Source organism: Lissotriton vulgaris, chromosome 9 (genome assembly GCF_964263255.1).
Source record: "Lissotriton vulgaris chromosome 9, aLisVul1.2, whole genome shotgun sequence".
NCBI classification, from domain to species: Eukaryota; Metazoa; Chordata; class Amphibia; order Caudata; family Salamandridae; genus Lissotriton; species Lissotriton vulgaris.
Window position 1 is genome coordinate 99,447,703 of NC_141697.1, and position 25,617 is coordinate 99,473,319.

The 25,617-nt window shown below is 47.0% G+C and overlaps 1 protein-coding gene across 3 annotated transcripts in view; it reads left to right on the forward strand.

The window, feature by feature from the left end:
• ZFYVE26 (zinc finger FYVE-type containing 26) overlaps positions 1-25,617 on the forward strand; it is a 710,441-nt gene that overhangs the window by 487,578 nt on the left and 197,246 nt on the right. For all 3 annotated transcript variants that reach the window (XM_086937127.1, XM_086937129.1, XM_086937128.1), the window contains one exon: positions 6,020-6,240. In XM_086937127.1, coding sequence (XP_086793253.1) covers positions 6,020-6,240 — 221 coding nt within the window. The remainder of the gene's footprint in view (positions 1-6,019; positions 6,241-25,617) is intronic.

Sequence of the window (25,617 nt, forward strand, 5' to 3'; positions counted from 1 at the left end):
CATCCGGTAATAATCAAGACTCGGATCAGGAAGGGGATGAATACAATGACTACATCCACCCGGATCAAGCTTCACCACACCAGGACCTAGGTGATTCTCCTCCTGCTGTCATCGGCAGTTTTCACCAACTGATGGAACGTGCAGCCGGCCGATTTAAGTTGGTATTGCCTGCACAAACCACAGACTGTTTCTTGTACGATTTTAAAGACACACATCGCAAGACTACGAGGTCCATTCCGATTGTGGAACATCTATGGGAGGAGAGTTTGAAGACCATGAATAACCCAGCGACGGTGGTCCCTGTGCTGCCGCGCCTTGACAAAAAGTATAAAGCGCCGGACGATGGACCGGCTGCCCTGACAGGTCATCCCAAGCCGGACTCTGTAATTTCACAGGCAGCACAAAGGAAGTCACGGAAACCTTCTGCTCCCTTGACGGCCCCTCCTGACAAAGATGGACGGCGGTTGGATAGCACAGGCAAGAGATTTTCATCCATTGCTAGCCTTCTGGTTCGCGCCGCCAATGCTTTGGCAATATTGGGACGATATGATCGCCAGTTGTGGTGCGATATGGCTCCCTATTTGGATCAACTTCCACCAGAATCAGGGCTGGAAGCCAAGAAGACCTTGCAAGAAGGTGAAGCGGTCTCCATGGAGATCATAGACTGTGCCATGGACATTGCCACAACGTCCTTTAGGGCTTTGGCAGGAGCGACAGTGTTAAGACGCCAGGGGTGGCTAAAAGCGACTTGGTTTAGGCCAGAAATCCAAAATAAGGTTCTTGATCTACCTTTTGACGGCGAGGCACTCTTCGGCAAATTGATCGACATGCTTCAGGACATCAAAAAGGACACGGAGACAGCTAGGTCGCTGGGAACGCTCCAGTACCTCAAAGCTCCTTTTAGGGGCACAAGAGGCAGAGGTGGCACTTACAGGGGCGCATTCCAACAACAGCGCTATTCTTCGAACAGCTCTGGATACCAGCCAAGCCGCCAGTCCTACCAACAGAGACAGGGCCAGTCCTCTGGTTATTCACGGCCTTACAATAAAGGCAAGCAAGCTGCCCGTGGACGAGACTCGTCCAAACGCCAATAGCAGCCTCCTGGCTCTGCCTACTGCTCCCTCCTCCAAGAGATCATCAGTTGGAGGCAGGGTGTCAAAATTTCTTCTGAACTGGTCCCAAATTACATCGGACCGTTGGGTGCTCAACATCATCAAACGAGGACATACTTTGGAGTTTACGGAAGTCCCTCCACCCAGACCCCCATCAGCCATCCCATCAAAACATCTGCATCTCCTACGGCTAGAGATACAACAGATGCTCCGCAAAGGAGCGATAGAACCGGTCCCCTCCAATCAACGGGGCCAGGGCTTCTATTCCAGGTTCTTCCTGGTGAGAAAAACGCAGGAGAAATGGCGTCACATCCTGGACCTCAGGGAGCTAAATGCCTATCTCATCTCCTTATCCTTCAGGATGGTATCCCTACAGGATGTTTTAAAGATGGTTAACCCGGGGGATTATATGGCCACACTCGATCTGGAGGATGCGTACTTCCATGTCCCGATTCACCCAGCGCACAGAAGGTTCCTACGCTTCACAGTAGCCAAGAGCCATTTTCAGTTCAGAGTCTTGCCGTTCGGCCTTCGCTCTGCTCCAAGGATTTTTACGAAGGTGCTGGCACCTGTAGCAGCATTTCTGAGAAAAAACCACTTCCAGGTCTTCCCTTACCTGGACGATTGGTTACTGAAGGCCCCGACCAGAGCATTACCGCTGGACGCGGTGCAGGCTTGCACCACTCTGTTCCAAAATCTGGGTCTCACCTTGAACAGGGAGAAATCCACGCTGCTGCCGTCACGGACAGCGCGGTTCCTGGGAGCGATGTTGGATTCGCGGCTTTCAAAGGCATTTCCTACTCAGGAAAGGATACAGAAACTGCAAAGATTAGCAGGAAACCTTCAAAGAAAAAAGTGTCTTTCTGTACTCAGCTATAAGTCGCTGTTGGGGGTGATGTCATCCTGTATTCCCCTGATCCCGCATTGCAAGCTCCGGATGCGCCCCCTGCAGGAGCAACTGGACCTCCAGTGGCAACAAGTGCACGGATCGTTCGACGACAAAGTAGTGGTCACTCGGGAAATGAAGGAGGCAGTGCTTTGGTGGTCGAATCAACAAAACTTATGCCAAGGTCTATCCTTCGCAAGCGTTCCATCGCCTCACATACTGACGACGGATGCGTCATTGGAGGGATGGGGAGCAGTGATGCAGGACCTGCAGGTCAGCGGCCATTGGTCTCCAAGCGACAAAAAGCTACACATCAACCTGTTGGAGCTGAGAGCGATCAGGCTAGCCCTTCAAGCCTTTCTTCCGCGTCTCCAGGGTTCACAGGTGCTAGTCAGGACGGACAACACCACGGCTATGCATTATGTGAACAAGGAAGGAGGGACGAGGTCACTCCCCTTGTCGCGAGAGGCTCAACAGATTCTGGAATGGACAATTCTTCACGGAATTTCTCTAAAGGCGGAGCACTTACCAGGAGTGCTCAACGAGGGCGCAGACAGGCTGAGCAGGCTCGCCTCAGTCAGTCACGAGTGGGAGCTGAAACAACAAGTTCTAGATCTACTCTTTCAAAAATGGAGCACACCAGAGGTGGACTTTTTGCAACGCCCACCAACAGAAAGTGTCGAGCCTACGCCAGCAGGTTCCATCACCAAGGCAATGCCCTATCGATAGCCTGGACGGGGAGGTTTCTCTATGCATTTCCACCGATTCCCCTACTTCCTCGACTCATCAGGAAAATGAGGACGGAACCATGCGAGCTCATCCTGATAGCCCCGGCATGGCCAAGACAATTCTGGTACACCGAGCTACACCTGCTATCGCTAGTACCTCCGATAAAGCTAGAGGATGTTCCTGATCTCCTGGCAATGTCCGGAGGACAAGTTTGGCATCCAGACCCAAGGTCGTTACACCTGACTGCATGGCTCCTGACCAGCGAGAATACATGAATGTCCCTCTTTCCAATGAGGTCAAAGACATCCTCTCTCAGGCAAGGGCTCCATCCACAAACAAAACATACAGATTGAAGTGGAAAAGATTTTGTATTTGGTGCAAAAAAGAAAAGATTGATCCTTTCACGTCAAAACCTCATCAGCTCCTACCTTACCTACTCTCGCTAGCTAAGTCTGGTCCTTCGTTGTGGTCTGCAAGAATTGTCAAGCAATTCCTCAAAGGCCTGTTTAGGGTCTATCCGCCAGTGCGATCTCCTCCTCCGACATGGCATCTAAACTTAGTCCTGGCTCAACTAATGAAGGGACCTTTTGAGCCGATTCACCGCTCAGACCTAAAATTCTTATCATGGAAGTTAGCTCTGCTCTTGGCCCTCACATCAGCGAGGCGAGTGGGGGAGTTACAAGCCCTAACTATCCAAGAACCGTTTTTGCAATTCAAAAGGAACACTACCATCTTAAGGACGAACCCAAGGTTCATTCCCAAGGTCCCCACTGACTTTCACCTAAATGAGCCTGTCATCCTAAAGACATTTTTTCCGAACCCAGTCACTCCAGCAGAAAAGACATTGCACACTCTGGATTTGCAACGCTGTCTAAAGTTCTACATAGACCGCACCAAAGACTTTGGAAAATCTTCGCAATTATTCATTGCTTGCGGCGGTCCAAACAAGGGCCTCCCTCTGTCCAAACAGGTGATCTCGAGATGGATTTCAAGTGCCATTCTGCATTGCCACAAGTTAGCAGGGAAACCTCTAGTGGGCAGGATCCGTGCTCACTCGACGAGATCAGTGGCTTCTTCTACGGCCCTCTTTGCGGGAGTACATGTCAAGGACATCTGCAGGGCTGCTACCTGGAGCAGCGTGCACACGTTCACTAAGCATTATTGCTTAGAGTCATTGCAGCAGGATGACGCGGCTGTGGGCCAGGCTGTCCTGAGAAACCTCTTCAAGTGATGGGTGAGCTTTCCTTCCTATCCCACCTTCCATGGGTGACACATTTTGTACTTTTCTTGCTAATGTTATGATGTACTGCTTTACAAAATGTGTTTATGGTGTTTACTGCTTGCTATTCTGATACAAAGCATGGGAATCTATGAAAGTTCCAATACTGGGACAAGAAAACAAGTTACTTACCTGTAACTTTGGTTCCCCAGTATTGGTAACTTTCATAGATTCCCATGCGCCCACCCACCTCCCCGGGGAAAGCTCAGCCTTCAGCAAGTATGGTGTCTAGCACACTACGGCTACGAAAATCTGAGGCTCTGTGGTTCCTTCAGGAAGGTTCTAAGGGTGAGGCTCTTCTGAATGGCTGACGCCTAGAGTTTGGTCTCGTTTACAAAAAGAGGCTGATATGTTACAAAAGGGAATGAGGCCTAGGCCTTTCCTTTCTCTTTTGTACCTACTACTATGATATTTTTTATTACCGAGACTCCCAGTCCGACGACTCCGACGACGGGGAATGATACAAAGCATGGGAATCTATGAAAGTTACCAATACTGGGGAACCAAAGTTACAGGTAAGTAACTTGTTTTCTTATTCAGCTTCGAATCACGCCATGTTTGTAAAACACCCTGAAGTAGTGTCTTCTTTGATTCTATGTAAGACAAAAACAACTGTACATAACAAAGACATTCCTGACTGCTGTATAAAAGGAAATCCAAGGTCAAATGCCACATTGAGCCCAGCAATTGGCACACCTAGATTGTGTTAAAGGACTCTGAGAATTCAAGCATGGCCCATAACTCCCTAGCAAATTTGTCTGCTAATCTCCCCTTTAATTTGGTTTGGACAGTTGTTAGGCTATTGGGCTCCACAGATGTTTTACAACAATTTTGTTTTGTAGGAATCTACCAGTATTAAAAGTGAACAATCACATATTAGTAGTCTACTGTTCACCCCTCAAAGTAGTTGGTTTTGAAAGGTCTGTAATGCCAGATGGATATTGTGTACCTATATGGGCAGAACTAATGTGTTACATTGTTAATTTGTTATATGTTTTACCTGTAACACATGTGGCCCTGTAGACCTGTATTGGTTTTATAGGATTCCCTAATGGCCTCAGATCTTGTTTGATCCGAAAGTTATATGCTCTGCACATATATTGATGCTCAGGAGTCATGTTGTGTTTGTTCAGAGGTGTTGAACAACCAGTTGACGAGAAATTTGCGGAGTGCGCCATTATGTATTGTTAGATCTTCTTTGCAATTTTATTCCAATGCCCTATACAGCTCTTTGAAGCTTGAAGAGGTTTGATTCATGCTTAACTGCTCCAAAAAATAAATAATTGCAATCTAGAAAGAATGTTGTCCCCTGAAAGTATTGAAGAATAAATCAAGAGTGAGAAAATGTACTTGTGTGTGCAGAGAGTTAAACACATGCTGCATCATTAATATTACTTTTGGCTTTTCAAATGTCAAATGTCAAAAATGCCAAAATATGATACCAGGTAGGGTACCTATACATAACAAAAATTGGTTTAAGTTTTATGGTTCGATCTCTGGGGGTGGATGTTCTCACATCAAAGGATATATTTTCCCACAATTTCCACTAGTGGGAACTAGAAATAGTGCATTCCAAGGCTTACACTTTCATTTTATTGTGATGTAGATCATACCAAGAGCACAGAATTTGATGTGAAGCATGGAGTACCAGGATGTTTAGGGTTATTTTATGGGGTGCCTCCTGAGTAACAGTACCCTTACTACAGGCTGTAAGAATAACTTTTCTTTGCATTGTCACCCACACTTTCCTCTTTGTCCACACCAAGTGAGTTAAGAACATCAGTGATGTAGGCCCATACATGATCACTGCATCCTCTTTCTGTTCCTTTCCTTCTTTGTTGCTTCTGGCACCCTCTGTCACCCTAATCTCTCCTCAACAGCCCTTTACTTCCACAAGGGAGCTTAATGCGTTAAAACGTAAAGTTCAATTTGAATTACTTAGTGTTCTGTATTGTTGCTACTTCATGACACTAACTAGCTGAGGCCACTTCATGTTTTTTGTCTCCTCTCCAGGCTCCAAGTGCGTCCTTATGCATTGCCATTTTAAGTCTTCACTGTGATAGCATCGCTTGTGGTCACCTACTGATACACCACAGCTGTGTCTTGTCTCGAGCTCTGAACAACCCAGAAATGGACAGCAGGCTACTCATAGACATCATGAAAAATCTGATTTTCAGTGCAAAGATGATGTTTGTTAAGGCCGGTAGGAGCCAGGATTTAGCCCTCTGTGACAGGCAAGTGTTTTTTTTCTCAATTTTGGTTTTGAATTGTTTCAAATAATAATGGCATCGTATTTATCTGTAGGATTTCTATAGATCCAAACATGCAGCCTTCTGTGCACCTGCAGTCCTTTGACGTTCTAGATCTACACATGTATAGATGTAATACAAAAAACTGAAAATCCAGAATGTAGGAGAGTAGGGTCTGCAATCCTATGATCACCATAGATTTTTGCTTTTTGCTTCACTGGTTTACGACTTCCCTGGCTGTGGGCCTGCTAATCAGACCCACAGCCTAGCTGTTCTCTCACTAAATTGACACGTGTACCTTAGGTGCATTTACCAATTGGTACTGGGCCACCTTATCAGACCCTGTAACTCGGGGCATAGGTGTACCCAGGGGCTGCAGCATGTATTATGCCACCCCTGGCTGGCCATCTAAATCTGACACAACTGGCTGCACGACAGCTGGGGCAAGGTGGTGTACTCACCCTTTGCTTTAGATATAGTATACCTATATCTAACCCTAAAATGGACACATAGATTCCTATCAGTCACTCCTATGGCAGGCCTTGACAATCCTGAAGGCAGAGTGCTTGGAATTATGTGAGATTGTGCTCTGGCATGAGCTGAGCCCGTTTGCAGCTTGCGGAACTAAGTCCCAATAGCTGTTCCATGATAACGCGTACCATATACTCTTAAGTGCATTATAATCCTCGCGGTTACATGCCAGCTCTGGTATCGCTTTATCAAAACATGTCGAGTAAGGTGTCATACGAATTGGAATACTAACCCCTCGCCAATTCTGGCGACGGGGTTAGCATTCCACCCTTCTAGAGGGACACGACATGTATGTAACTGTGAACCCCGGTTAAAGTTAACTCGACCCTCAGCATCACAAAATGGATGCTGCCACCACAGACACAAGTCCGACCTCCTGCTGCTGGGAGTCCTTCCAGCGAGGGAGGCTTGGACAAAGGGTTCCCTGTCAGGGGCGGTGCTAGCACCATCCCAGACAGGGTTTTGTGTATCTTGGGTAGGCAGGGCTTTAGAGGAAGGTGACTGCAAGTGGCACCCCGGTGCTCACTATGCATAGGCCGGCTAGAACCAGTTCCAGGGGCACACCAGCCCCTGACCTGGGGAAAGTCCGGCATGGGAGAGGGGTGTAACCACCCCCCTTCCTGGTCCCACCCATAGGCAGGACCTAGTCGCGTGCCAGCCCCTTTTCCTAGTATAAAGATAGGAGCGGGCGCCCTTCCAATTTAGATCATCTTTCAATCCTGACACTACTTTCTACGATTTCTCCCTTGTGACTAAGGAGTAGTCACCCTGCACCCGCAGGCACCATCTAAGAACACTGCGGTTTGCTGCACGTCCTTCCTCCGGAATCCGACCGACCAGCACGACGAGACCCGGCTTCCCTGGCACCTCTGACCTCTACCTACATCATCAGCCCAGCTGAGATCCGTGGGTGTGACGAGACCTCGAGGGACCGGCCATCTTCAGAACTGCACGACGCTTATCCAGCACGACCGCTGAGGGATCCTCGAGTGAGTGCTTTGGGGTTCGAGAAGCCCTAACCCTGAGCAGCTCCAGCACCGAAGTCCAGCCCCCCAGCATCCACCAGATCTGCGTGGGGCCCTTCTGCTCTTTTCTGCTCACCGCGTTGTCTGGCTACTTGCCTGCTGGCTTGTGGCCCTCTTGACGACGCACCACGACGACAACACCGCTGGTCTGGTTGCTCCAGACTGGCCCTTGCTCCCCTCCAACAGAGGAGCACCCCGGACCCTCCTGGTCCACTTCAGACGCCATCTTGAGTCCACCGCGTGGGCTTGCATTTGCCAAGACTTGTTGCCCCAATCCTGGGTCCAGCGACGTCGACAGCAGATACCTTCGTCGGACAGCTCGCACCTCCATCCTGGTCGCCGACAACGCCTCCTGGTCCGTGAGACTGCAGAGCCCAGCGTCGCCCACTCACCTGGTCGAGGTGACTCCATCCGGTGCCATCCTGGTGCCCATCTAATCACTGACTAGTGATTCAGAACTTGGTCCCCTCTGCTTACAGGTATCCTCCATCATCGATCCAGGCTTGGATCCCTCCGAATCTCTTCACTGGTCGCCTGTCAGCAACTTCTTCTTTCAGGCTCCATAGACTGCAACGAGGATTCCCGACGTCTTTTCAGACCTATGCAGCCGCCGCCCCTGGGCTAGGTAACCTGAGCATTTCGGTGCTCCAGCATAGCTTAACTATCCAAAGGTCCAGATCCTTTTTCGTTTCAGCTCTACCTAGTCGGATTCGCCCGATAACACTAACTTTACGAAATCTAGCATCCATAGACTTTGTCCCACATCCCGCGTGAGAGTGCACACTCTGCACCCGATCTCCCTAGGCCTCCTGCTAGTAATCTGAAGGTTCAGTAGTCAAGTCCTTGCGATCCTAAAGCCTATTAGAGTAGTACTTACCTGCTAGTAATTTCGCATTCCACTTTTAGAGTATATGGTTTTTGTGCGACTTTGAGTATTTTCGTAAGAGCTTTGTATTGTGCTTAGCGCCCTGTCCTCATAAAGAGTCCAGGGCTGTTGTGTTCTAAATAAATATCCTTTTATTTTCCTAACAACTTGTGTGGTGTCCTTTCACTTGGTGTTCAAGGGGTATATGTGATGGTATAACAGCTGGCTTAACACGCCCTCTAGAGTCTAGCCTAAAGACGGCTCTTGTCCATGCTTCTAGGATAGCTGGTCTACGGTTGACTTACAACCAATCATCAATAAGGGTTGTTTGGACTGATACAAAGTGCTCACTAGAATAGTCAACATTATATATCAGGCCAACTTCTCACACAGAAGACAAGTGAACATTATTACTCACTTTAACAGAATCTTGGTCCATATCTATTGCTTTAGTCTATGAGGTTTGTTTGTATAGTTCTAAACCTGTATCTTTGTACACCTGCAGTCATTTGACATTATAGACATACACATGAATCAATGAGATAACAACAAACTGAGCAATGCAGAAGACTAGTCCAATGTTTTATTTCACTTTAACACAATCAAATTCCACATGCTTCTCAAGCACATTGCTTACTGTATCTCACTCCCCCCTTCCGCTACTCCCAAGTGAGCATTTTTCAACCGCCTCTTACGTATGGAACTCACAAATATCTGATTACTACATCCTATTAAGCTTCATCTTAAATTCCTTCTAGAAGATGCCCTTTATCTGCCCATGCCTAACATTGTCAATTTCTCCCTTAGCCAAGGAACCTTTCACGGCAACCCTAATTCAGCACAGGTCCTCTCTGCACTGAAGAAAACAATCTGAGATCCAGGTGCCTCACCAACTTCTTCCCCGTCATGCACCTACCCTTGTTAGAAAAATAATTTAGAAAGCTGTCTCCATCCAACTTCCGGAGAGGACCACACCAACAGGAACAGTCTTATACAGGCCTAACAGTTTGGATTTGAATAACTTTGGGCATTGAGATAGCTATTCTTCAAGTACTCGAAAAGGCCCTCCTTGCCACTGACAAGACTGACCCCATCCTTCTACTTACCAACTCCCTATAGTTTGTACATGTTGGATTCTAATATTCCCATAAACCCTCTGTCTCCTGCAGAGATCCCCTTGTTTTCTTCCCTTCTTTCATCTTCTTTCTCTGCATGGAACCACCCAGATCCTTGTCTCCAATGACATCAAGATTCAGTTCTATACTGACAAAAACCCAGCTTACCATGAGCTCCTCTCAGCCGATGATATATATCACCAAGAAAAGGAAGAAAGCTTAGTACCAGCTCTTCATCCTGAAAAAGTGAAACCTTTCCTCCCAGAGACAGACTTTGCAACAGAATCTTGCAGTAGTTCAAGTTACCTTCTGCCACTTGAATGAGATTATTTCTGTTACCCCCAGCCTCCCGACGCCCATTCTGGCACTTCTTAAAGTCTTGAAACAAGCCATGGCATGTCTCATCTAGGTCCTAGGGAAATTGGGCCACATCACCATTTTGCTGAAAGGACTTTACTTACCCATCATCTTCTTCAAGTCTAGTTCCATCACGTATCAAAATAGAATCCCGGCGTGACCAAGAAATCAACCACTTTTGATGAGCAGCGCCAGACCAGACGGCATATCCAACTTTTGATGGGCAGCACTAGGCCAGAAGCCAAGACATTGCCAGACCGAAGATCAAAATGTGGAAGTTAAACACAAATAAAATTGCACTATATACATACCCATACATACTTACATATAGCAATAAGATAACTTTCGGAATTGTCTGACACGCCATGGGTGCTTGTGGAACAGCGTGCTGATGGGTGCATTTGTAGAGTGCCTTGTAAACTGAATTTTCTGTAGGTACTTAGCCAAATAAGGCAGTATAGAAACTGTATCATTCTAAATCATTAATATTAACTATTTTACGCATTTCCCAAACAGTGGCATAGCAAGGGTGACATGGGTCCTAGTGTAAGAAGTTAACCCCTTCCCTGCTGCCCACTTTTCCCTGCACAGCGCCCCCATGCTCATTACGAGCTCAGCTCGTCATGCAGTACAGTGCTCCTGTACTCATGACGAGCTCAGCTCGTCATGGCCACACCCGTTTCTTTAGAACGCTCAGCACAGCAGGGGAATTAGCCCAGCGTGTGAGCGGTCTAAAGGCCATGACGAGCTCAGCTCGTCATGAGCACAGGAGCACTGTAGCTCATGACGAGCTGAGCTCGTCATGAGCAGGCAAGGGGTTCATTTTCTCTCCCCAAGATTGCTGTGCTGATAGTAAAACGGAGTAATGAGCAGATTTCAGTTGGCTCTTTAGGCCTCTGGGCCCCTGTTCCACTGCACCTGTTACACCATTTATAGCTACACCCCTGTTGCTAAAGGAGGCGAGTGAAGCAGATCCATATGCCACTGCTTTAACACCAAAACAGCCACTCCCCTTCACCATAACAGCCTCTTATCCTCATTGTTCTCTTTATACTCCTCTTCCCCTTTGTATTTACTTTAAATCCCATTGTCTGTTCCTATCCTGTCAAGGACCTTAAGAAAGAGGCAAGTGAGGGTATGCAGCAAATTGTGAACATCCTTTTAACTTGAGTTATAGATCTGATTAGGGAAAGCAGCACATGTCTGCATACACTTGAGCGTAGTAGTCTCTGTAGCATGTAGGTGTTGATTTCCTGATATGAATATCTAGGGACTATGACTTGAAGGCATCTGAAAGCTAAATAATCCAGAGGCTGGAATCCAGTATAGCCATCTCCTTTCATTAGAGATATCCATGAATTTATGTCTGCTAGTAACCTATTGAGTGGCATTGTTTTGCATCCTCTGTAACATAATGTGATTTATTTTTTGGGCGGCCTATGAGTTTATTTCAGTAATCCATCAAATATTTTATTATTGTCTCTACTGCAACCACACATTTTCTCTGCAGTAATAGAATTCTGTAGTTTGGGGTTTTCAAAATAAAACATCTACACCAATAAAATTCTGGAATGCTTTTGTGCAATTTTTATTGAAAATCGCATGAAGATATTAGGTGCTTCGACTGAGATTAAATGAGTTGTCCAGATGATCAGGTGCCTTACATGTGCCATTCCGTTCAGGTCCAAAATGGATAACTTCTGTTTTGGTTTCATTAAAAAGAAAACAGTTTGGTCGACTGACACCCGAGTTTAGGCAGTGCTTATATTTATTTTCCTGTACTTCATTCTAAAAAAATACATCTGAATATTGTCTGTTTAGGGCTGGGGGTTCTGATCTGGATCACTCAATCAGATGGGTTAATGGAGCCTTATACACATGAAAATCGGTTAATGAATGTAGTGCAGCACTGCACTCCTGAACTCAGTTGATCATTACTCAGTTTCCACCCGTAGTTCCTGAACAGACACAAATGTACTGGAATGGCCCGAGTACTTTTGCAGTGATCTATGTATTTTTGTTTTTAACCATTAATACTCCAATTAAGGTGTCTTGGTGATACCCTGACTTTTTTTAAAAATGAGCATTGGTGGAACAGCAAGTCCTCCCCTACCTTCAGAATACAGGAAGATTATATTATACTTTGCAGTGATGCTTGAGCCTCAGAGGTTCATACTCTGTCTTGTCTTTTTTTTTTAATAAATCTTTTTATTAACATACATCAGCATATTAGTTTCAGTACAGAGGAAACAATAAAATCTGGCATCATGGAGACAATAGGTGAAATCATTTATTACAATATATCACATGGAAAGTCTAAGTGGAAGGGGTGGTCATCATAATTGACAATGCAAGGTGGTCGGCATATATCACCATGATAGGAATTGCACAAACCCCATATGCAGGGCCACTTTCTAGGACAACCTCGAGCCACATACACTGTCTTTTCTCTATGCATGGACCAGTCAAGGTCTTTCTCCCAGGCCTCCACTGTGGGAGGATTCGATGCTCCCCATAGCTGTGCGATGTTTCTCTTAGCGAGCATTAGCCCCAAAGTGACCCATTGTGTCAGGGAAACATTCAAATCTGTTGGTTACTATATATTCAATAGGCATCTACGAGCTTCAGGATCGAGATGTGTGGATAGCACTGTGTTGATGGTGTTGTGTATCTTAAACCAGTAGGGTTGAATAATGTCACACTCCCAAATAATGTGCATAAAAGAACCCACTTGGCCGCATCCTCGTCTACAATCCCCCCAATTAGCTCTTCCCATCTGCACCAGTTGGGGTCCTGTCATGTATACTCTGTGGAGGATTTTGAGTTGTACCAATCTAAGTCGTGCTGGGATAGTCACGACTCTTGGCGAGGATACTTCCTCTTGCCATTCTTCGTCATCCATCTCCATACCACCCCCGACCATTTTCCCCTCAATGAGTGAAGAGGGTCCGGCATATTATTTATCAATTTTTTATATATCAAGGAGATCGTTTCATCAGGAAGGGAAGGTGTCCATCCAGTACCCTATCCTCCTGCGGGGAAGACTCTGGAAGGGTGGTACCTCGCGGCAGAAGGGAGCGCAAAGCGTGTCGGATCTGTGTGTAGAGAAAGTATTCTATGTCCGCTAGATCAGATTGTTGTTGCATGGTGGTGAACGATCTAACATCCGACTTCTCTCAGAGGTCCCCGATGCGTGAGATTCCAATAAGGTCCCACTTGTCAAACCCTTTGAACTTCCATAGGCTACCGAGCTGTTCTGAATCCCATAGCGGAGTCGCTAGTGCCAGTTGGCGATCCCAGCCAAGGCATTTAGTGGCAGTATGCCAAACATGTACCAAATGTTTGGTGGGGCCCGTTAATTTAGAGTGTTGGGGTTTGGAATAAAGAGCTCTATTGTAGTCCCCCACACAGAAAGAAGCCACCTGTCCATGGTATAGCCTGGATCACCCGGTCAGGCGTAGGTGCAATGGTTGATGGCAGCTAGATGGGCTGCCCAATAAGATTTTTTAATATCTGGGAGGCTGATGCCTCCATCATACCAGTTGAAGGTGAGCTTAGTTAGGGCAATACACAGCTTCCCATCCCACAGCAGGTCGCGTTGAAGTACATCTACCTCTTTGAAATAGGACAACGGAACAGAATCCAAGGAGTTCTGCAGGCCGTACAAAAACCAAGGCAAGGACTTCATTTTAAAAAGGGCTGCCTTACCCAATAGGGAAAGGGGGAGAGACTTCCAGTTATTTATATCTTTCCTCAGCCTGGCCAGAGGCGGAAGTAGATTCCGAGCGTACCGGAGTGATGGGTCTATGGAGAGAAAAATCCCAAGATACTTGAAGCCCTCTGTATTTATTTGTATAGGACATCCCTTCGGTGCGATAGGCGGCTCTCCCGCCAGAACGAACAGCAGGGACTTACTCCAATTAATAAAATATCCGGAAAATCTGCTGAAAATGGCCAGGATATCTAAGACCTCTATCAGTTACTTTCTCTGGGAGGTCAAATAAAGTAGGATGTCATCTGCATAGAGTGAGATGCGGTCTTCCCACTTGGGGGACCAACGCAGTCCCCGTACAACCGGGTCCCTACGTACCCATGCTACCAGTGGCTCCAACGCTAAGGCGAACAAGAGGGGGGACAGCTGACACCCCTGTCGTGTCCCCGGCCAAGTTTGAAAGTGGTCGATTTCTTGCTGTTGACCACCACTTGTGCCAAAGGTCTAGCATATAGGAGCTGCACCCATTGAATATATTTCAGGCCAAACCCCATATTCTCCAGTACTGCCCAGAGATATGGCCATTTGATGGTGTTGAAGTCCATGGTAGCATCAAGGGAGACTATTATAGCTAGTTCTTGGATAGTGGATGCTCTACCAGTACCCCATGGACTCTACGCAAATTAAGGGCTGTATTACGATGTGGAATAAAACCGGATTAGTCCGGGTGGACTAGGTTCTCAATCACAGTGACTCTACACCAACATCCCCCCCACCCTAGTTCCAATCTTTGACAATTTGGCTTCCGACCCTGGCTTGCACCACTTTGAAGATGTGTTGCGAAAATCTTTGTCCATTTCTTGATTGCCTTTTGAATGAGAGTGAACAATATTAGGTTGATAGTTATGGTCAGTTCCAGTTATGTATTCAAGACTTGTATCTCTGGTGACATTGATTTTGCTCTGCCTCCACATTTTTCTGAAAACTATTGTAAGGTTTTCTTTAGTTTATTTTTCTTTAGGCCATTTTACAGATAGTATTTTTCACTGACTGTTACTTGGGCCTTTAATCCTTTGAGAGTGCATGTTGTGAGAATGGCGTTGTTGGCCCATAGTCTCACCAGGGCCTGGACACGCTTGTTTGATAGCACATCATCTGAGGCTTTCATAACTATCTGGTAAATGATGATGGTATAGAGCAAGAACAAGGGGGCAAGAATACAAATCTATTTTACTGTGCATGTGATAGGAAACTGCTGGTTCAGGGGGTCCATTTTGGTTTACCTAGTGGTGTGGTGGTGTGCAGCATTAGTGAGCGAAAAGGCTGTCACTGATGTACACCAGTTTTGAGTAGTCTGCCTTCCTGCCTCACATTCGGTCAAGGAATGTAACATGTGTTTTTTTAAAAGAATGTCAAAGAAAAAGTTAAGTGGTCAGAGAGGGGCTTTAACTGAGAGGAAGCATGCTTAAAATATGAGAGCTGAGGAAGAAAGGAAATAAGGCAAGGATCAGGCCAGAAAGATCAGTCTCCCAGCCTGCATCAACAAGTCTGTCTTTTCCTGGCAAGGAATCACATTTAGAGAGATGCGGAGATAAAATCAAGACTCGACAACCATTCACATAGCCATTGAAGAATAATGCTGAAAATGTGAAGGTCAAGAGCATCACCATCGAATGTCGGCCCTCCAGCTACACATTTATGTTTTACACACTGGTGACAAAATTACATTCAAGATCAGTTTTGGGGTAGCTCTCCCATTCATTGACGTTAAGCATCAACCACAGTCATCGGTGACTGTCACACTATCATCAGTGACTGTCTCACCGTCTTCGAAAAAATGGTGATAAGACCAACATTGATAATGACGCGTTCAGCGTTGACGGCTGAAGCACTAAATTCACTGGTGTTGCATACACACCAATGCCGTTGAAAAGACCAAGATGGACATCGACTGCTTCACCATCAGGGTTGAAGAGACAGACTATGCCCTTTTCTCCATCTGAATCTCATACAGTTTGATCTTTATCACCATCCTCTAACCATTCTGAGTCATTATACTCCGTTAGATCTTCACTGGATGGACAGATTCAACTCTACAAAAAAGAGAAAGTGAGAGAAGACTAACTTCTTTTGGGTTTTTGAAAATGGTTGTATCCCTAGTTCTGGCTCCTTTACCTCATTGCTCAATAAAGTCAACCATACAATTTCAAGGCCCGGTTTAATCCCTTATGACCTCTTGACCTTTCTCCTCCAAAGAAATCATCAAAAAAACCTCTATGTTTTCAGTTAGAAAGTGGAAGCCAAATTCTTAGCAGGAGTCTAAAAAGATTGAAACCAACTCTTCCTACAGTTCTCCCATTGATAGAGGTTTTCTAGATCCTTATCTCTTTTTTTTCTTACATGGTTGTGTGTCAAACATCATACACACCTATGTCACCTCCTCAGTCTTCAACCAGGGCCTCACCTGTGGACAACATTCTGACATTTCAAGAGCTGCAGCTATTTAACCAAGGGCAGCACCAAAACCTTTACTATCCTTAGTACCACGATTTTTAGCTACAGCGAACAAAACATTTTTAATGCCAGCATTAGTTAAAGCAGTAACACCACGCCTTCTAAAAAAGTATAGACACACCTAACAAGACCCGGATTTCCTAACAGCAGATACAAAACTGGATTCATCCAGTCTCACTGCACATCGTCATGAGGGAGCATATGCCCATAGTCCTTTGTGCCACGGGAGAGAAAAAGTAACTTGTTCAATTCCACAAAAAAAAAGCTGTTTCGGTAATGCATTTTGCTTATTTAAAAAAAAATGTCAGTGCAACAGCACTGCTCGTGTGATACCACTGAGAAATATAGGATAGCATGCAGTGTTTCCTCTCCGATCTGTAAAAGTGAAACATAGACTTGATGGGGGAGCTAATTGGCTTTCCTGAGCACTCTCGGTTTATAAAGTTCAGTATCAGAAATAGTAAAGTTCCACTGGATTCATCCAAAGCAGTCCCAGGTGGGTAATCCAAAATAATATATCAACAGGGTCCTTCAAATCATGGATTTTTATTTTTTCTCTTTTCTCCAAATTCAAATCCTCCACAATCCACATACAGAGTTCATTGGATTATTCAGCCAACACGTGTTTCGTCTTGTAAATTATTTACACAGCGACTTCATCATGGCGTAATCCAAATATTTTGAAAAAGTTTTCAGTTGAAATAATCAGTCTCTTCGTCACTTCAAATTATGAAGTAAAAGACCCCTGCTTCTTTAAATCTTATTCTGCAGTCAGGAGTCTTTGCATATCTTCAAAAGTAATCAGTAATTCACGATCTCTATCTCATTTCGTGTTCGTCTATCCACAAACGCGTTTCCCTATCTGGCGTTCTGCAGAGCGCCCTTCTAACCTGGGTTACTGATTGTTTGTTGTGATGGGGGAGCTCTTTGGTCCCAATCCAAGTAAAAAGCTCCACAGTGGACTCTGCAGAATTAGCCGTGACAGCATATTGCCATGGTATCACTTTAAGGAGAATTTCTAGCCTCAGTTATCATATCTGAAGCCAGATGGGCAACAGAAAATAGCTGATCTGCGGTTTTCCTGAATCAACTCTCATGAGGCAGCATATTGAAGGAAAGATGTTGTGCATGAAGAAAGAAACAGAGACATCTGAAAGAAACAGTTAGTTATAGATTCCTTACCTTAGAATTACCCCCAGGCGTCAAACTGGATCCGGAAAGTTTTTTGTCAGCAGTACCCCTGCGCGTCGGAAGGTGGCATCTGTCAACTCAGAGTTCGGCGTCGTGGTCTGCGGGATGACATCACAGTAGCTACATAGAGGCCGTCCACCCGCGCTGACATCAGTTCTTTCTTTTTCCGTGCCAGCAAGTGCAGATCCGGAGAGAGCGGTACCTCCAGTCATCTTTTGACTGACTTTTTTTCTCAACTTTTGTCAGCTTCTTTTTTGAGTCTCAACTTCTGGTGCACGGGGGATGCCCGGCTTCAAGGCCTGCGGTTCCTGAAACCGACTGATTTCAGTGACGGATCCGCACCGCATGTGCCTACTGCCTGGAGAACGACCATGATCCCAAGTCGTGCTCAGACTGCTGAACCATGGCCCCGAACTCTTTGCGGGAGCGGTCCTGAAAGCTACTTGAGGCCCGGAAGTCGGCTCCGCCTCACTCGAGGTCTCGGTCGCGGGGAGGTCAAGGGACCGATCACGGAGCCATCATAACTCTTCTTCCAAGTCTTCGCACTCTGGGTCAGGTAAGTCGAAGCATAAGAAGTCGTAGAAGAAGCATAGTCACTCTTTGACTTCCCCTTGTCCGTCGGCCGATGCGACGAAGGGTGCCACTCCGCGGGTCAGCATGCAGAGCCTTCAGGTTCGACTCTGGCATTCCCGGGACCGGGAGCGACCCCTGCCCGGCTTCCTCAGTTTTACGAAGCGATGCATGCCATCTTTGGGCAGCCTGACTCTGCCGATGAGCCTTCGGCCCGTGGACTCGAATGGGGGCTTAGGCCTTCGACACCGGCAACTTCGGGCTCGGCACCGCAGGGCACTCTTGGATCCAGGCCTGGATCGGGATCGGCGCCAGTCCACCTCATAACACTTCCACTGGTGCCGATTCCACCGGCACCTTGTCCGCAGCCAGCGTCGACCCTGGCTTCCGCCCCGATGTGGACAAGGACGGCGAATCCAGCGCCAATTGGTACTTTTGTGCCTGTGTTCCACCCGGCCCTTTGCAGCCTGATTGACAGCCTGAGGAGGGTTGGGAAGACTGGGAGGGGTCTGGAGACCCTTTTACCAACAACCAGTTGGATTATGATCCGGACTGGAGAGAGGAACTGGGGGATGCCAGTGGTCTGGATACCTCTCCAGACCTAGGCATGTTATCTCCTCCTACAGTGCCTTCGGAGGAGGGAGCGTCATACGCAGTGGTGTTTCGTAGGGCAGCCAAGGCTCTCCACCTTGAGCTACCTATGGTGGCAGTCAGGACTAAGCTCCTGACAGAGGTGCTTCAGCCGGCAGCGAGCTCTTCGGAGCCTCTGCTGCTGCTCAATGAAGCCCTATCCGACATCCTTTTGGGCACCCTGTCCAGGCCCAACACAAGGTCTCCTGTGGATAGGATGATTGCCCGCCACCACCGCCCTGTGCCGGGCGACCCCACTTTCCTCTCCCAATACCCCACCGCTGAGAGCTTGGTGGTCCAAGCCTTAACAGCCAAAGGCGCTTTCCCAACGCTCCACTTGATAGGGAATCCAAAAAAGCTGTAGCAACTTGTGAAGATGTTTTCTTCCTCTGGTCGGTAAACACTGAATGTCTGTTGGGCTGGTATTCCCACTCTATGTGGGATACGGTGGCGCAAGTGCTACCCCAATGTCCGGAGGAGGCCCGGACCGTACTCTTCCATGCGGTTGCCAAGGGGAGAGACGCAGCAAAGTTTAACATCCGCTTTGTACTGGACACCACCAACTCGCTGAGTAGGACGATTTCTACCTTGGTTGCCCTTCGACGCTACGCCTGGCTGAGGTCGACTGGTTTTTCTGGGGATGTCCAGAACACCCTGATGGACATGCACTTTGGTGGCCGTCGCCAGTTCGGCGACAAAGCAGACCGCGCTCTTCAAGGACTCTTGGGATACGGCCAAATCCTTGGGCCTCTCCACCACACGCCCTGCACTGTCTGCTTTTTGCCCCTTTCGTGGCTACAGAAGGGGTGACCCACCATGTTCCTTCCAGGGCTACAGGCCGGCGCAAGCTGTTCAGCCCTAGTGCCGCCATAGACTTGGGAACCACCGCCGGGGATTCTGGGGGCCAGCAGCCGGGCCTGTCTACCACCGCTCCCTCTGCAGCAGCCTCCAAACCCTTCCAGTCCAACCATTCAGGCCTATCACACGCCAGTGGGTGGCAGGATTCGCCATCATCTCCCCCACTGGTGTACCATCACGTCGGACAGGTGGGTTTTGAAGATAGTCCGAAGGGGCTACTCCCTCCCCTTCGAGACTAACCACCCTCCCCAGCCACCTCAGTACCATTGAATGTCGGGAGGTCATCTGGCCCTTCTCCAACAGGAAGTTATGGCTCTCTTGGCCAAGGGAGCCATCGAACGAGTTCCTGCCCCAGAAGTTGGTTGTGGTTGCTATTCCCACTACTTTCTGGGGTGCCCAAGTAGGATAAGAGCCTGCGTCCTCTCTTGGATCTCAGGAACGTCCACTGCTTCCTCCGGAAGAAGTTCAAAATGTTGACCCTAGCTCAGGTCCTGTCTGCCCTCGACCCAGGAGACTAGATTGTAGCGTTGGACTTGCAGGACGCTTATTTTCACATCCCCCGTCCTGCCGGCCCACCGGCGTTACCTGCGGTTCACGGTATGTCACAAGCATTTTCAGTTTACCGTGCTCTCCTTTGGCCTTACCAGCGCCCCTCGGGTGTTCACGAAAGTGATGGTGGTGGTCGCAGCTCATCTTCGCAGACCAGGGGTTCCAGTCTTCCCCTATCTCGACGACTGGTTGTTAAAGGCGGGCTTGCCCCAGGCAGTCATCTCCCACCTCCAGACTACGGCCGACCTCCTGCATTCGCTAGGGTTCTCCATCAACATGCCAAAGTCACACCTGTCTCCTTCTCAGAAGCTCCTTTTCATCTGAGCGGTTCTATCCTCCTAAACAACGAGTCTGGGATATTTGGGCTATGATTCCGATCTTCCAACCTCTATCCCAGGTTTTGGTCAGGATGACCCTCCGGCTACTGGGCCCTGATGACCTCCTGCATCCTTCTGGTGGATGATGCCAGATGGCATATGCGGGCTCTGCAGTGGGACCTGAAGTTCCAGTGGGCACAGCATATGGGGAACCTGTCCGGTTGTGTCCACATTTCAGAGGGCACTGCACGCCAACTGCAGTGGTGGCTCACGAGCCAGTGGTGAGCGATGCATCACTTCTGGGATGGGGAAGCCACATGGGGGTGGCGGAGATCAGAGACCTCCATATCAACCTTCTGGCGCTTCGGGCGAATCCTCTTGCACTCAAAGCATTCCTTCCCTCTGTCCTGGGAAGAGTTGTGCAGGTGTTCATGGACAACACCACCGCCATATGGTAGTGCAACAAACAGGGTGGGGTGGGAACGTGGAGCCTATGGCAAAGAGGCTCTTCGTCTCTGGAAAATGCTGGCACATCTGGGCATATCCCTGGTGGCTCAACACCTGACTGGTTCTCTGAATGCCAGAGCGGACAAACTCAGCCGCAGGTGCATGATGAATCACGAATGGCGTCTTCACTCGGAGGTGGCACAAGGTCTCTTTCAACAGTGGGGAGAGCGTTGGTTAGTTCTATTCGCCACCGAAGAGAACGCACAATGTCAGCAATTCTGCGCGTTGGAGTTTCCAAGGTGGCACTTGCTAGGCGACGATTTTCGTCGTGGAGTTGCGGTCTCTATACGCCTTTCCGCTTATACTACTTCTGCCCAGAGTGCTGAAGAAGATCAACCGCGACCAGGCCCAAGTCATTTTTGTGGCTCCGGATTGGGCACGAAGAGTCTGGTATCCTGAGCTGCTCAACATGGCCATCGATCCTCCGATCCGACTGCCTCTTCGAGAGGATCTTCTGTCGCAGCAACATGGGACGGTTCTCCACCCGAACTTGTCCAGCCTCCACCTCCGTGCATGAAGATTGAGAGTCGGCAGTTGACGTCATTTGACCTACCTCCCGAAGTCTGCGATGTTATGTTGGCAGCCAGGCGTCCCTCCACTATGACGGTATACGCCTGCAGATGGAATACATTTTTGGCATGGTGCTCAGCAAAGGCTGTGGATCCCCTTTCCGCCCCTCTTTCTGAGGTTCTCTTGTTCCTCCTTTGTTTGGCCCAGCAGGGTTCTGCTCTGGGCACTCTTAAGGGCTACCTCTCGGCCATTTTAGCCTTCCTTATGCTTCCTAAGCAGCCCTCTCTTTTCAAATCCCCTGTTGTAAATAGATTTCTTAAGGGCATTACTCATCTTTTTCCTCCTGCTCCCTTCGTAATGCCTCAGTTGGACTTGAACTTGGTTCTTACCTATCTTATGTGCGCTCCCTTTGAGCTGCTACATAACTGTCCTCCCAGACTTCTCACTCTGAAAACTGCCTTTCTGGTCGCCATCACCTCTGCAAGCAGGGTGAGTGAGCTACAAGCTCTTTCATCCAAGCCTCCCTTTCTAGCTGTCCATACGGACAAGATCGTCCTCAGAACTAGACCATCCTTTCTTCCCAAGGTGGTTACTTCTGTCCACATGACCAAACCATCACTTTGCCCACCTTCTTTCTGCCTCCGCATCCTTCGAAAGAGGAAGAGAGGCTCTACATTTAAAACGTGTGCTTTCCTTCTACTTGGATTGCACCAAACAATACTGAGTGGACGACCAGCTCTTTGTTGGTCACGTGGGCTCTAAGAAAGGTCAGACCGTGCACAAATGTACCATCTCCAGGTGGGTCATTCTGTGCATCAAAGCCTGCTATTCTGTGGTAAAGAAGGAGCCTCCTGTGGGGCTGTGCGCCCATTCCACCAGGGCGAACGCAGCTACTACTGCTTTGGGACAAGGAGTCCCCCTAAATGACGTCTGTCAGGCAGCTACATGGGCATCGCTGCACACATTCACCAAACACTACTGCCTGGACAGTCAAGTACGGAGAGACGGCTTCTTTGGCCTTTCTGATCTCCAGGACTTTCTGGTGTGAACTTGGTTTGCAGACCCACCTCCGGGACTGGTATGGCTGGGGTATCTATTCTAAGGTAAGGGATCTATAACTAACTGTTTCTTTCAGATGAACAAGTTACTTACCTTTGGTAACGATATATCTGTAAGAAACATAGGTTAATTATAGATTCCTTACCGCCCCACCCATCCTCCCCATTCTGTGAACTGATTTCAAGGGTTAAGGACTTACTTTCAGGACCCTACTTTTGTGCACCAGTAGTCAGTGTCTTGCGTGGCTCTGCGCTTCTGTCATGGAAAGTCGTATACAGAACTGACGTCCGTGCGCGAGGGCAGGCTTCTATGTAGCTACCGCAACGTCATCCTGGCGACCACGACGATGAACGGGGAGTCGACCGACGCCACCTTCTGACGTGCTTGTGTGCTGCTGACGAAAAACTTTCCGGATCCAGTCTGACACCTGGGGGTAATTCTAAGGAATCTATAACTAACCTCTGGTTTTTACATATATATCGTTACCGAAGGTAAGTAACTTGTTCATTAAAAGCTGTTGGCCTAGATAAACAAAAGATGTACTTCAAGCAAGTATACAGACTAAAAGAGAGACAATGCTTCAATAAAAGGGTTCAATCCATGAGATTGTCGTGCTAATTTCACCAACATCACACGCAAAGACAACGAGGGCAGTACCTCAAAATGTACCAGAAACTGAAAGTTTACTCCCATTCCAAAAGAAGAAATTCCTCCAGAAAACAACTGTGAAATTCCGATGCTCCCCTCTCCAGCGCCCCCTACTTCTTACTTTCTCCTGTAGGGGGAATAGAAATGTGTCACCTGGAAGAGTAGAAGACAATAGATAGGTTGTTAATAGCTCTAATGTCAAAGAGATTTTTGATACACTGCAAGGCAATTCCACTGAAGCCTTCAATAAGTTGTCTATTGTCTGCATTGAGAAGGAGTCACACATCCTGTTGTCAAATCTAGAAATGGAAAGGCCCCATCACATCAACAAGCCAAAAAAGTGTACTTAAGGTACTTAGTTGTAAAGAAAATTTAAAATACATTTTAAAAAAAGGGGTGGGGTGTCAGTCACAACAATTCTGACCAATTTTAGACCTAAGCTTTGTCAACAAATTATTTTTCAAAGATAAATTAAGGATGCTAGCCCCACACAGAAAAATACACAGTTGGCTGTGCTCTGTAGATCTCCATGATGTCTATTTTCCCTTCACAGTCTTGAATATCCATGACGCTTATTTTCACATTACAGTTTTGAATCGTCACAGGCAAATCCTGAGATTTATAGTGGGAGAAGATCACCACCAATTTACTGTTGTGCCACTCGGGCTAATAGTGGCTCCCTGAATGTCCCAACATGTATGACATTTGTTGAAACACTTCTAATAGTAAGAATATTCCCTCAAGCTATCTCTATGACTGCCTTATAAAGGCAATTACTCATATAAAAGCAGTGCAGGGCTGTCAATCTACCACAGATCTGCTAAGAAACAAGGCTTGCAAATCATCATGGCAAATACCATACAAAAGCCTGTTCAGTGTCTCACATATGTAGGAGCCAAAATAGCCACAAAAATGGAGTTTCATCTATTCTGGAGAAACAGTCAAGTAAGAAGCCCTCCCAAAATATCGTCTCACAGATTGCCTCATTCCTATTATCCACTGCATCCTGCTTATACATAATCTTGAATACTCATCTATTTGAAAGACCTCTGCAACAGTGTCTCGAGAACCCATGGTCCCCGAAAAGGGGCCTTTGGGAGGTCCATCTCAAGCTAACAACATGGAGCTCATAATCACTAACATGGTGGTGCACCAGGAGAAAGTTTTTAAAAGGGGTACAGTTTCAAAAGAAGGCCTTTGGACATGCATAGAGAAGATGTACCACATCAACTTTCTAGACCCGAAAGCGGTACATCTGGCCTTGAGTGTTCATCCAGTCATTAACATCAAACAACATCATACACCATACCAACAAGTAAGGGGAAACAAGGTCCAGACAACTTTTCCTGCAAGCACAAATGATTTAGCATTGGACAGTAGCCTAAGGGATCACACTGAGTTCCATACACATTCCAGAGGTTTTGAAGCAGGAAGAAGTTTTCATCAGCAGACATTTTGAGAAAGCTTCAAATGATGTCTTCTACCGCTTTCATTGTGGACCAATCTGGGATTCGGGAACTCCTTCCCTAGACCTGTTCACTATGACAAAAAACAAAAAAAGTGTAAACTTTGTGTCCAGAGCCACAAGATGGAATTCCTTTGGCAATGCCCTTTTGATTAAATGGCCCACATCATTTGTCAACACTTTTCCTCCAAACCCACTGATATCATCAGTAATTGTCAAGCTACATTGATCAAAGATAAAGATGATAATAGCACCAGACTGGCCAAGACAATGGTGGCATCTGGACCTTCTGGAATTATTGCTCACTCGGCACAGGCGATTGCCATGAAGACCATATATCCTAATCAAACTTCAGGACCAAATCAAAAACCTGAGCCTGTTTTTCGGATTGCAGCCATGTCTTCAAGAAGGATGAATGAAGTGCAGGCCTTATCCGCAGAAGAGCCCTTTACTGATTTTCACTCTAATAGGGTTGTACTAAGAACTCACCCCTCTTTTGTACCAAAAGTAGTATTTGATTTCCACATCATTCGGACCATTACTCTTCCGACGTTTTTCATAACCCATCTACTTCAGCAGAGAGAATACTATATCTTCAGATGCTAGAAGAGTGATGCAAATCTATTTAGACAAAACTAAAAAATTCAATTTAAAAAAATATTATTGATTAACTACAGGCGCATTACACAAAGTCTGTCGACTTAAAATTATACATTGTAAAATGCATAGTAACTGATTTTGTTATATTACCAGCTAGGAAATAAGCCTTTACCTGGCAAACCCTTAGCCCATTCCACTATAGGAAAAGGAGCTACTACTGCTTGGGTTAGAAATTTACCTATCTCTGATATCTGTAGAGCTGCTACATAGAGATCGGTCCATACATTCAGAAGACACTGTTGTTTAAAGTCAGATACTCTGCCATTAGCTAAGTTAGGC